This window comes from Acinonyx jubatus, chromosome X, assembly GCF_027475565.1.
Source record: "Acinonyx jubatus isolate Ajub_Pintada_27869175 chromosome X, VMU_Ajub_asm_v1.0, whole genome shotgun sequence".
Lineage (NCBI taxonomy): Eukaryota > Metazoa > Chordata > Mammalia > Carnivora > Felidae > Acinonyx > Acinonyx jubatus.
Genome location: NC_069389.1, coordinates 104612360 through 104625879, shown reverse-complemented (window position 1 = coordinate 104625879; position 13520 = coordinate 104612360). Strand labels below are relative to the sequence as shown.

Below are 13520 nucleotides of genomic sequence, written 5' to 3'. Positions count from 1 at the left end.
GCTGATCTAATAGGAACTCCTCTGACAGATGACTTTGGCTCAAGAACTCACCACTGGTCTTGCTGAAACATTCTCAGAACACCACAGTAGTATAAGACTTTTCCTACTCAAACTTCCTTCTTCCCTCCCTGCTTTTCCAGAGATTAGACCTCTTATCAGAGTCTGACTGCTTTTCCAGACTCCTCTTGCCTCCTTCCCCATTTTCTTTCATGGGCATTTTCCCCTAAAAAAACTCTCTTGTGCATCTAATCTTGGACCCAAAATAACATACCAGGTAAACTAAATGTGCCCACTATTAAAAATGTATTCCTCTACTACTTGGCAATGAGAAAGAATGAAATCTGGCCATTTGTAGCAACGTGGGTGGAACTGGAGGGTATTATGCTAAGTGAAATCAGTCAGAGAAAGACAGATATCATATATTTTCACTCATATGGGGAACTTGAGAAACTTACCAGAAGACCATGGGGGAGGGGAAGGGGAAAAAAAAGTTACAGAGAGGGAGGGAGGAAAACCATAAGAGACTCTTTAAATACCAAGGACAAGCTGAGGGTTGATGCGGTGGGGAGAGAGGGGAAAGTGGGTGATGCGCATTGAGGAGGGCATTTGTTGGGATGAGTACTAGGTGTCGTATGGAAACCAATTTGACAATAAATTATATTTAAAAATGTATTCCTCTGTTTTACAGGATCAGAAGTTCAATTTTAATAATTCAGCAGGGATATTAAGGTCCTGGGAACTAATTCCTACCAAAGTCATAAGGGACTGATTGATAAAGTAAAAGGGCAAGATTCTCAAGATGAGAAAAAACTGCCAAGGAGACCAGATGGATATGCGATGGAACTGACAGTATTCCCATCTCAGCAAGAACAGCTAATTAAAAAGGAAACTAGGCCCACAAGTGGCCTGGTATGTCTGAAACATGGAAAAGGAGTGGCTAGCCAAGAGGTAGAAACCCAAATGTCCATCCACTGATGAATAGATAAACAAAACGTGGTATATCCATACAATGGGATATTACTCAGCCATTAAAAGGAACAAAGTACTGATCCATGCTACAACACAGATGAACCTCAAAAACATACTAAGTGAAAGACACTAGACACAAAAGGCCACATATTGTACAATTCCACTTACATGAAATGTCCAGAATAGGTATTCCACAGAAATGGAACGCAGACTGGTAGTTGACAGGGACAAGGAGGAGGGAATGGAGAGTAACTGTTTAATGGGGACAGGGTTTCATTTTGGAGTGATGAAAATGTTTTAGGACTAGACAGTGGTGGTGGTTTTATAACACCGTGATTGTACCAAATGCCACTGAATTCAATCCCTTTAAAATTGTTAATTTCATGTTATGTGAATTTCACCTCAATATAAATAAATACATACATACATAAATAAATAGATAGCAAGGAAAAAATGTGGAGACATATCAACCAAAAAAACAAAATGCGAAAAAAAAGATGTTTATAAAAAATTTTTTTAAAGGAGGGTGGGGTGCAGAGGGAGCGGGCTGGTGTTAGGAATCAATATCACATTCACATCAAGCTGTCTGAACCTAGTTAAACCACACTTCTCTATTCTATGGCTATACCTGCCAACTGGAAAGGTCACCTAAACATCTAGCACAAAGACCAGAATTCTAGAATTGCCTGATATTTCCCCTTTCCTGGCAATTTTGTCATAAATTGGGGTCATAAATTCAAGGGCCATGTTTATGAAACCAAATTTAGGATACCTCCTCCAGTAGGTACCGAGCATATTCCCAGGAGCAATGGATTTCACTTAAAAATCCAGGATATTTGGCTGTTAAAACTACAGCTGTCTATGACTCTAATACTCAAGGGATTAAAAGAATTCAGCCTCAGAGATTTTACTTATAGTAATAGTAAAAGCATAACTGAATATGATTGCATTTTAAAGGCCTAGTTCATTTGCAATTCTACCAGGCAGTCACGGGCTGCAGTTTCAGTGATGCCTGCGGTCACTGGGGTTAGAGGACTCCCGGTCCCGGGAGTGTCGGGCCCTTTTATGCCTGTGGGATTTATCTCGGCTCCTACTTCTACTTCTCTGACTATGTCCCTCAGAACGTCCATTGTGCCGGCCGGAATGTGTGTCTGAGCTTCGACATCTATCTCTCTCCCTGTTCTTTTCTTCTCTTTCTTCCCTCCTGGTTGAGGACCTATGTTCATGCTTAGCCTTCTCCTTCTTCGGCTCCCTCTCTCTGTCTTCTGCTCCACTGCGGCAGATGGTCCTGACCTCAGGAGAGCTGGGATAGTGCCTCCGCACCTCTCTGGACTCTGACTTCTGACCCCTCTCTGAGTTCTTGCTGCTGTGCTTTTTAGAGCCAGGGTCATCCTTTTCCTTTATCGCCTTGCTTCTGGGTGATGAAGAGGAGGCTGGCTGCTCTGCCTGTACCTCCCGGTCAGTCTTCTCTTTGTCTTTCTTTCTTCTCTTTTTTTCCTTTTTGTCTGGAGGAAAAAAGGGGCGCAACCAATAAGGAAAGGAAGATGGAGGAGAGGGAGGGTATAAGCAAAAGGAAAGCACCATGGGCAGCACTGTGTGTGAAGCAGTCATAATCTATACTTCCAGAAAGTGTCTCTGAGAAGCCAAGTTGGATGTCTGTCAGCCTTGATATGTCAAGATGCTGTATAAGGCAGTTCTCACCCTTAATTACCTTTCTAAAAACCCTAACTACAAATACACTCACATTCTGAGGTACTAGAGGATTAGGACTTTAATGTATGAATTTTAGGAGACAGAACTCAGCCCATAATATTTGTCTTCCACTGATACCTCTCCTTTCCCAATTAAAGCAAGGTTTCCCAAACACCTTTCCCCTTCACACTTAAGAACTGATTATCAACTCTCAGTGAACGCTAGGAAGAATAAACACTTAGACTACCCAGAATCTTCTCTCGGAACTTAACGCTTTACCTTTTTTGTGTTTTTTTGTGGGTTTGTCATCTTCAGAACCCTCAGATGAACTCTCTGAGGGGGTAAAAGCCCCACAGCCCTTCTCCTGGAGTTCTTTGGTCATATCATCCATTTCTTCTGAGTCCTTAGGAGCCCGATAGTTAGACACATGATCCACTCGGATAGTTCTTCCTTTGATCTAAGACAGACAGGCAATGCTTCAGCAAAGATGGCCCTCCTATCAAACTATTTGAACCCAGCTGCAGAAAGCCATGGTTTGAACCACACCCCTTACCTTCCTGCTAATTCTATTTCTGGGGAAATCACTAAAGCAGACCTGTCCAACTGGTGTGTAACAGCACATACACCCAGATTATAACTTGCTCAGCACTTGGGGCATCCAGATAGGGCCAGGGGCAGCTGGAGTTCCTGAGGCAGTCATACTAGACAGCCTTGTCACTTTACTCCAGTGTACCACACAATAACCTTCATGTTCTACACTTGCATTAAGTGAAAAAAGCCTGGCTGGTACTGTCCAAAGCACAAGCAGCAGGGGAAACTGTGAGAATTCACATGCAAAATTACCCTCAATCTGTAACATTAATTTACAGTAAAACATACCATGGTCTGGCAGCTAGAAAGAATTCCTGAAATCAAGTGCAATGCTACAGCTGTTTTCTTGATACAGCAAGTAGGATGAGGCCAAGGCAGACCAACAGTTGGGAAGGGGGAAGGAATCTTTTTTCTTCAGCCCTCATACCTTGCTCTACCCTCACCATAGTGGAACAACTGGCTCACACTGATACTTTTGTTGTCAATCACAACTCTCTGGGTGAACAACAAAAAATTAACCCCTCACTTAAAAACATTTGGGCAGATACAGACTTATTCTATAGGCAAAACAATCCAAAATTTGAAAAGTCTGGCTTTTATTGTTCCCACACAAGAGCAGATTTTTATTCTTACCTTTAAGTCTGAGTAGCTTCTGTCATCTATCCTATTCCCCTTTTCAAAAACATTTTTGAAAACCTCCCTTTCATGGTGACTCCATTTGACTGCTGACCCTTATAAATCAAGCCTAGAACCTTATTCCATCCTGTCCTATAGTCTCCAGCTGCTCCATACTGGTGCAATCAGTGACAAACTCTCCAAGTCAAAAGTCACCCCCCCCAACCTATGACAATGTTCATCCAACTGCTAAAGAAGCATAGGAATTGGGTGGAGCATAGATAAACCTGACTTGTCCCATCACTTTCTCTCAGCCCCAGGGTGAACTGAGAGGAAACAGAGGAGAAAAAACTTCAGAAGGAGTGATTTTTGTAGAATTTGTCATCAGACTTTAGAGAATTTCCAGGGCCCAGTAATGCTAAGTGACTGGAGACATATGACAGACATACAAAGCCATGTCTCAGAGCATGAAGCCATGACACAGCCCCAAATCCCCTGACAGAGGATAGCATGAAAGAGCAATATTTGAGAGTCTCTTTGCTGCCCAATATGTCAGAGGTGAGAGTGGGGTGTGAGGATGGAAAGGTGAGAAACAAGAGGCTTGGTTTGGGGCATGGTGCATGGTACCCACGCTCCTGGGAAGATGAACATGAGGAAAAGGAACAATTGTTAGTAGGGTCATAAGCCAAAGAAATCATTTCCTGGGATCATTTCCTGGTCAGTATGTCCCCACACCTCTGCAACCCTCTCACACACCCAGCTGACCAGTACTGTCCTTGAACCTGTGGCGATCAGGTGGTAAATTAAACCAAACCCCTACATACAGGAAAAGTCCAGCCAAATCCTGCTTAGTGAACACACTCACCTTGATCCCATTAAAATTGTCAACAGCAAGAACTGTGCTCCTCTGGTCTTCATAGCAGAGGAAACAGAATCCTTTGGATTTCCCAGTCTTCTTGTCCCGCACCAGATTAATGTTAACAATCTCCCCATATCTATTTATTTTATAAAAGAGTAAGACACTATTGATTTAAAATGCAAAAATTTCAACTGAATGACAAAACAAAATTCAAATAATATAGTCTGTACAGGAGACATATCTAGAACAAGATGACACAAAAGTTAAAAATAAAAATTAGATGATATAGCATGAACACTCAATTAAAAAATGGGTGGTAATATTAAGACTGAAGATGAATTCAAGGCCAAAAAAATATTTAAATGGGACTAAAAGAGCTCTTTTACACTGAAAAAGATCCTAATATATTACAAAGATATATCATGAAACTTTATGTATACATTAACAAATCAAAAATTTTAATTAAGTATGAGAAATACAAAGAAAAACTAATAACAAAAGTTATGAGAGATTTTAACATACCACTTTAAGTTTATAACATATAATGTTGACAAAATTAAGGTCAGAGAAATATCAATATATAATTATGTAATACAAAGAAACATAATTAATAATATAACAATTATAATGTTAAATATTAATGTCAAACTAGTGGATATATAGATACATTTAAATCTCACAAAAAGAGGACAATTTCTTCTAAAGAGTCTAAAATTGACTATAACCTCCAAAAACCTCAATAACCTCCAAAAACAGAACAGACCATGTCCTCCAATCACAATGTTATACAGCCGAAAATAATATTTTAAATAAAAAAATACCCTAGGGGCGCCTGGGTGGCTCAGTCAGTTAAGCATCCGACTTTGGCTTGGGTCATGATCTCGCAGTACATGAGTTCAAGCCCCGTGTTGGGCCCTGTGCTGACAGCTCAGAGCCTGGAGCCTGCTTCCAATTCTGTGTCTCCCTCTCTCTCGGCCCCTCCCCCACTCTGCTCTGTCTCTCTCTGTCTCTCAAAAATGAATAAATGTTAACTAATGTTAACTAAATGTTAACCCTATTAACTAAAACTTGAAACCTACTCTCTTAGCTAACAACTGGATCAAAGAAAAAGTGAAATAAAATGAAGAAAAACATCAATGGCAGAGTACTTCAAAAAAAAAAAAATGAGAAGCATATATACCAAAACTTACAGGATAGGGCAAAAACCATACTCAGGAAAATCTGTAACCTTAAAGAGTTTTACATCAAAAAGACAGAATGAATATAAAAGAAAACAAACATAAGGAAAGCAGATGGGAATTAATACAGATAAAAGCAGAAATTAATTAAATAGAAACTAGAAAATTCTACATTATTCCTTGTACAAAGTTAAATTCCAGCTAAGTTAAAGATTCCTAAGTTAAAAAGTAAAGTCGTAAAAATAAAATAGGAATTGGGCGCCTGGGTGGCTCAGTCAGTTAAGGGTCCGACTTCAGCTCAGGTCATGATTTCACAGTTCATGAGTTTGAGCCCTGCATCAGGCTCTCTGCTGTCAGCACAGAGCCCACTTCGGATCCTCTGCCCCACCTCTCTGCCCCTCCCCAGCTTGTGTTCTCTCTCTCTCTCTCTCTCTCTCTCTCTCTCTCTCAAAATAAATAAATAAACTTATTTTAAAAATAGCTATTGATTGATACTTAGTAACATGATCATATACATACATCCCAGCCAGGTATGTAGCATCTTACCAAATAGAAAATACAGGCTACTCATCCAATGTTTACTTTATGCCACTTTGCTTTTACAAAAGGCCTATATTAGTACCTGTTTTCACTAAGAAATCTGAAGAGGATTTTTGCTTTTATGAAATGGTAATTGCTTTTCCACCTTATGCCATTTCAGCTTAGAAAAAGCTTTTACAGAACACTACCTTCGGCTAGCAGGGGAAACCTGTACCTGGGCCAATTCAACTGAGGCCAGGAACTATTTAACACTATTTAATATTGTAGGTATTGGACAATGCAATTACACAGGAGAAAACATGTAAAAAATGAAAAAGAAGTAGTAACACTATCTCTGAAGATTATATAGGATAGTCTGTATAGAAAACCTAAGAGAAGCAATGAAAAAAACAGTGTAACAATTCAGTAATAGGATACAAAGTTAAAAAAATAAATCACTCTCTTACATACAATCAGAAGACATAATTAAAGATAAACCCCATTTTTAATAGTAACAAAAAGATAAAATACTTAAAAATAAACTTAACAAGCAATGCACAAAGTCTATATAAAGAAAACTTTTAAAAACTGAAACACCACACAGATTTGAACAAATATGAAGACATCCCTTGTTTTTGGATAGGATGACTCAACATCATAAAGACAGCAACATCTTCCCCAAGTTAATACTTAAATTTAATGTAGTATAAGTTGTGTTTTATTTAGCTGAAGAAGTTGATTCTAATGTTCTCATGGGAAAATGAACATATAAGAATAGATGGGAAAACTTCAAAAAAGAACAAGGAGAGGGAGCAACTCTCCTAGATTTTAAACACACTGAAAACTTCTATGATTGATTAGTGTGGTACTGGCACGTGAAGAGACAGACCAACAAAAGAGAACAGAAAGCCAATAAAGAGGGATGCCTCGGTCCCTCAGTCAGTTAAGCATCTGACTCTTGATTTCAGCTCAGGTCAGTCAGGAGATCAAGCCCTGCTCAGTGGGGAGCCTGCTTGGGGTTCTCTCTCTCCTTCTCTGCCCCTCCCCTACTTATGCATGCATTCTCTCTCTCTCCCTCCCTCTCTCTCTCTCAAAATAAATAAACTTTATAAAAACATTAAAAAAAAAAGAAAGCCAATAAAGAGACTCAAGTATATATGGTAAAGTAACATGGTAAAGGTAACATCTTAATTTGCTTGGGAAAATATGGACTTTTTTATAAATGTGGGAACTGAACAACCATTGAAAAAAAACATGAAAGTGAATCTGTATCTCACACTATCAGAATAACCCTAAATGGATCAGACTTCAATGCATAAAACTGAAACTATACAAGTACTAGAAGAGAATACAGATGGGTGGAGTGGAGAGAAATACTGTCTAATTATGACTCAAAATCCAGAATCAATAAAAAAAAGACTGATAAATTTGATCATATAAAACACTAGAGCATGAGACTATAAAGGGACAGCACAAAGGAGTTTTTGGGGTGATGGAATTGTTCTTTATCCTAATTGTGGGGTAACTACACAAATCTATACACGCATTAAAGCTCACAGGACTGTACACCCCCTAAAAAGTCAATTTTACCACATGATAATTTAAATACACGAATGAATAAAAATGTTTTTTTAATTCTGCATAGCAAAAAAAAAAAAAATCACAAAGTCAAAAGACAAATGACAAATTAGGAGAAAATATTTACAATTTATACCACAGATAAAGGACCAGAAAGTAATTGCTTTTCCTATTCTGTAAAGAATCTTAGCAGGACAACTGGTAAAGCTGAATAAAGCCTAAGGATTAGGCTTAATACAATACTATTGTATCAGTGTTAACTTCTTGAATTGATCACCATACCGAGGTTAAACAAGAGAATGCCCTTGTTTGGGGGAAAATACACATTGAAGAATTTAGGGATAAATGGGCACCATGTCTGTAACTGACGCTCAAATTATTCAGAAAAAAAATAATAGGTATACATAGGGAGAAATAATGACAAGGCAAATGTGGTAAAATGTTAACATTTAAGAAAAAGGGAAATAGGTATTCCTTATACTACTTTATAACTTTCATAATTTAAGTCTGAGATTATTTCAACATAAAAAGTAAAAGAAAAAATATAGGAACTCATTTAAATGGACTCCTATAGACCAAACTGGTACAATTTGTGCATCAAGATATAATGATGATGGCAATGTAGTAGAACACATCAAATTAAGTACAATAAGCCCACAGTAACACAGTACATGACAAAATGTTATAACAAAGAGTTAACATCAATTAAGAGCTTTTGTAAAATCACTAAGAAAATGAGGAACACACCAACAGCAAAAAACAAGCAAGGGATATGAATAGACACTTAAAAAATAATAATGGCATGTAAATCTGAAAAGATTACATCAACCTCACTGATGATTAAATAAAGGCAAAATAAAATAATAATGAGAAGCCATACAACAAATATTTTTTAAAATTACCACGGTTGATTAGCATTCACAAAAATGGGCATTCTAGTGAGAGTAGAAATCGGTACAACCTTTCAAAGAGCAATTTGATCATATTTATAAAACATCTTAAAAACGCTAACATATTGATCCAGTAATTTCACTACGGAAGGTATGAATCCATACAGAGATGTATATACTACCATGTATGCTGCAATACAATTTATAATGGCAAAATATTAGAAATAATGCCCAACATTAAATAAAAAATAAATACACCAAAATGTTGTTTTTCCTTAAAGTACATTCTATTTCCTTCTTTATGCTTTTCCTTTTTGCCAAATGATTATGCATTATAATGATTATACATTACCTTGATAATCAGAAAACAAAACATTTTTTGAAAACCACTGTTATCAATGGCAACAGCAATCTTCATGGAGAGCAATGTGTGTAGCCAGAATTGAGAATTAGAATAAACAAACACTAGCTGATCATCACTCAATGCAAATAAGACAAGAACAGCCCCTAAATGCAGGGCTGGACCAGGCAGAGGTATCCTAAGGGGTGGAAGCTGCACCTGCTGCGAACTTCCAGCTGCCCAGAATTTGGAGGAAGCAGCCTCTGTCCCTCTCAGGGCACTCTGCCAGTGTGGGATGCCAAGGCCCTCTACCACGGCCTTCTTCTCATGTGTACTGCCCAATTTCCTTCCCATGGCCCTCTGTCCCAAATGCTGCCCAACCACTCATCCAGGGTCTCCTTCCTATGGGATGGTCCAATCATCTACTGCCATGGCAATGTCTCTGCCATGGTGTGTTGGCTGTGTTTGCTTGCCCAAACCCTTTTGCCACTGTCTTCTGCCTATTCATGCAGCTTCCCTGCAACAGTCCTCTGCCCTCAGGGCCCCTCTGGCCCTACAGACTGTCTAACCACTCTGTGTCACTCTGGGTTGTGCCCAGTCCCTCTCCTCCCAGCTGTCACTACCAGTGCGAGCTGCCAAATCGCTCTCCCACCCCAGTACTGCTGCTTTCATCTCACAGCAGAATGAAGAGTATAAGGTTCATCTACTCATTCTTGTTCCTCACCAGCCTGTAATTCTCAGCTTCTGGATAAAGAGATTGGCTCTGCTCACTAACCTCATGCTCATCTAGAAACAAAGAAAACAAACTGCTACCTAAACCTTTTGCTTTTTTTCCCCACTCCTCTGTGCTTTGCCCTAATCCTACAACACCACACAGGTGTGTGCCAGAAGGGCCCTGGGACCATGGGTTACCCTTAGCTTGTAGGAGTCCAAGGAGCTCCACATAGTAGCTTCTTGTGAGTTCCACTCTGTTTGCGTGTAGGCCGAGGCTGGACAAGCCTCAGTGAAAGAGCAGTAAAAATAGACCATAATCCCTAAGATGGCTTCCTAAATTATCCAACTTCTTGGATTTTGCATATTGGGAGACTTCTATAACCATGTCCTGGGGCTGATCTAGACTAGAGCAGATGCTCTAGCCTTCCCCATGCAGGGAGACCAATCAGCCTAGAATTAAAATAAATGGATTTTATGATGCCACAAAATGCTTTATGGTAGCACACTCTGATGACCCAGAAGTCAGGAAATGAAAAAGACTTACTGTGAGAACACACAAATGATGTCCCCTTCAGTCAGTTCATAAGGAAGTCCTCCTAGAAGACAAAAAACACATTTCAATTCCACAAACATTTACCAAGTGTATATTACATACCATGCACTAGGCCTGGCACTGGGGGTGCAAAGAAGAGTAAGCCACAGGGCCTGCCCTCAAAGAATTCAGTCTGGGGCCCCTGGGTGGCTCAGTCGGTTAGGCATCCGACTGTGGCTCAGGTCATGATCTCATGGTTAGTGAGTTCAAACCCTGTATCAGTCTCTGCTGTCAGCACAGAGCCTGCTTTGGATCCTCTGTCTCCCTCTCTCTCTCTCTCTCTCTCTCTCAAAAATAAATAAACCTTCAAAAAAAGAAAAAAGAACTCACAGTCTGATGATATGATAGAAGCATATATAAGGTGCAGCAGTAGGGCAGGAAAAGGAGTGATTAACTTTGACTGAAAGGTTGTGTGTCAGCACTAACCAAATACTCCTCACACCCAAAAGCTTATGGACAAAGCAGATAGTTTCCAACATAAAACTCTACTTCCACAAACATATCTTGAACTCACCTGTTCTTTTACCCGCAAATTCACAACTAAGTTCCAAAATCAGTTTAAGTTAAAAAATTTTAAGCCCACCTCACATAGACTAAGGATTATAAAGACAACTGTTGAGCATTCCATAGGAAAGAAATTCCTCTGCAAATCATTCCTTCCTCATCTGTAAAATGGGAATATTAGTACTTACCCCACAGAACTGTTGTGAGAATTAAATAAAACAATGGATATAAAATGCTTAGCACAGTATCTGGTGCAATAACCCCTTTGAACAAACTGTCACATTACTGGATGTGACACAAAGTGAACGCAGAGATGATCATATGGCCATGGAGAGAAGGCAGGAGCTAATTAGATGAGGAGAATTAATTCTGAGGGAAGGGGAAAGAAGGGCTAGCAGTAATACAGGATTGTGGCTAAGACCATGAGTTCCAGAATCCCACAGTTCTGGTTGCTCCACATACTAGCTATGTGACCTTAAGTCCATTAACTTCTCTGCACCTGTTTCCTCAGCTGTGTAATGGGAGAGGGGACACGGTATGGTAACAACTGTCTCTGACAAACCAAGTGGCAAGACTCTTACCACAGTGAATGGCAAAGGGTAACTATCGTGGGCACTGATTTGGCAGGGGGAGCAACTAGAAATGGGGGAGAGAGAGATATGAAAAAAGGATTTAAGGGGCAGACAGCAGAAGGAAATAAGTGTGATGAATGCTGGAAAGAATGAAAGGCGGGAATGCTGAAATATTAAAAAGCAGGCCAGGACAGAATGACGAGTAGTGCGGGAGAAAGATGTGGACCTCACCCAGGAAGATCCAGGCGCTGTCCTTGTACTCGGAGTGCCAGGACACCTTATCTGCCACCCCAAGCTGGACCTCACGCTCATTCAGCTCGTTGATCAGCTTCACTTTAGTTAAAGGGCTGCAGAGACAGGCGGACGTTAAGTGCGGCCTGGCCAGATGTAAGGGAGAGCAAAACTAGGGGGGTAGTTTTTCAGTCTCCGCGCCTCTCCCGACCCTCGGCCCGGCAGACGCTCTACCACCCCAGCCATGGTGGGCCACCTACCGCGGCCGGTCCCTACTTCCCCAAAGATAAGCTGAGGCCTTACTTCATCTCCGCGGGTCCACGCTCAGCAGCTAGACATTGACTTCCGGGCGAGCCTGCAACGCGCATGCGCAGCCCTGACGCCTCGCGCCCATTGGATTCCGCGGTGCTCGCCCCGCGCCGGAAGGCTGGACAGCGCCAGGGCGTAGCGCTTGCGCACTAGCGCGGAAAAGGACTTACCTTGCTCCGTAGGTTTCGCGGTACCGGAGAATTTTTGTCTAGTCCGTCGCTTCCTCCCTATGTGAAATGGGGCGTGAATGTGAGCCGGGTTTATTGCCGGACTCTCAGCTCCTGGACGACGCCTCACACTGATTGGGCTACCTATAAATGCTGAATAAAGACTGGAAAAGGTGCCTGTTATGGCAACTTTAGTCTCAGCCTTTGCTCTCAGAGCAAATCCCTACTCTTCCACTCCCAGCTAATCTTAGCTCACACACACATACACCCATCAAAGCATCTCTGTCCAGGAATTACAACAGAAAAGTGAAGAAGATATGCGAAAGGATAAACCTTTTTTTCTTCCTCAAATCCAAATGCATAGGCAATTGACCAGCGTGTCTCTATAAGCTGAATTGAATACCCAGATTTGTGTGAAAGCTGCTATCCTCACCCTTTTCCAGTCTCGCTGCTACTTGAGCAGGAAGCAGAAATAGTTAAAAAGCTAATAAGTTAGCAGATGCTAGTTTGTGTGCTAAGCAATTTACATGTATTGGCCCTCCATTCTCACAACTACTCCATAAAGCCTATAGATAAAATTACCCTCTTCATTTTATAGAGGGAGAAACTGAGATTCAAAGGAGTTAACTAGTTGTTTCAAAGGAATTACTCTGCCTCTACTTATCAGGTCCGGTTGATTTAATCCGTCCTTACTGAGCATCTATGTTTGTCCTGTACAGCAAATCTGTAGACAGGAATGTTAAGTTTAGGTTCTCTTCCCTCAGGAGCTAATAATATCATTGAGGAGACAAGATATATTTGCCTGGTAGATTTCATTGCAGAATAACTAGGAACCCATAGAAGAGATGGTGGCAGACAATGTGTGATTTAAGCCATATTGAAGTTCTGAATCCATCTTGCACGTGTCTACGTCAATGGCTGTGAGAACATGCATGGTTTAGAAGTGAAGTTCCAGAGCTGTGTAGTTCTCTGCATAGGCCTAACTCAGAGCCCCAGAAGTTAGGCACTTCAGAAAAGTACTTTGATGATAATGGTGATGATGACGATGATGACGACAACTATAACTTCAATGACTCACCATGTACCCAATGTCCTGACAAAAAGCAGAAGGGAGACTACCCACCAATGACAGTTTCTCTTCATTCATTCTGTTTGTGTCCCTCCCCCACTCCAACCCAGCTATTCATTAACTTTGTAGAA

General features: G+C 40.6%; 1 protein-coding gene across 1 annotated transcript; it reads right to left on the bottom strand.

Moving 5' to 3' along the window:
- Positions 1-1453: 1453 nt before the first annotated feature.
- Positions 1454-12288, bottom strand: RBMX2 (RNA binding motif protein X-linked 2). The gene is made up of 6 exons (XM_015079721.3): positions 12148-12288; positions 11845-11960; positions 10490-10541; positions 4733-4862; positions 2941-3118; positions 1454-2474 (listed from the first exon to the last, which is right to left on the bottom strand). The coding sequence occupies exons 1-6, from the start codon at positions 12210-12212 to the stop codon at positions 1972-1974; spliced, it is 1044 nt and encodes a 347-aa protein (XP_014935207.2). The 5' UTR covers positions 12213-12288; the 3' UTR covers positions 1454-1971.
- Between the last annotated feature and the right edge of the window lie 1232 nt (positions 12289-13520).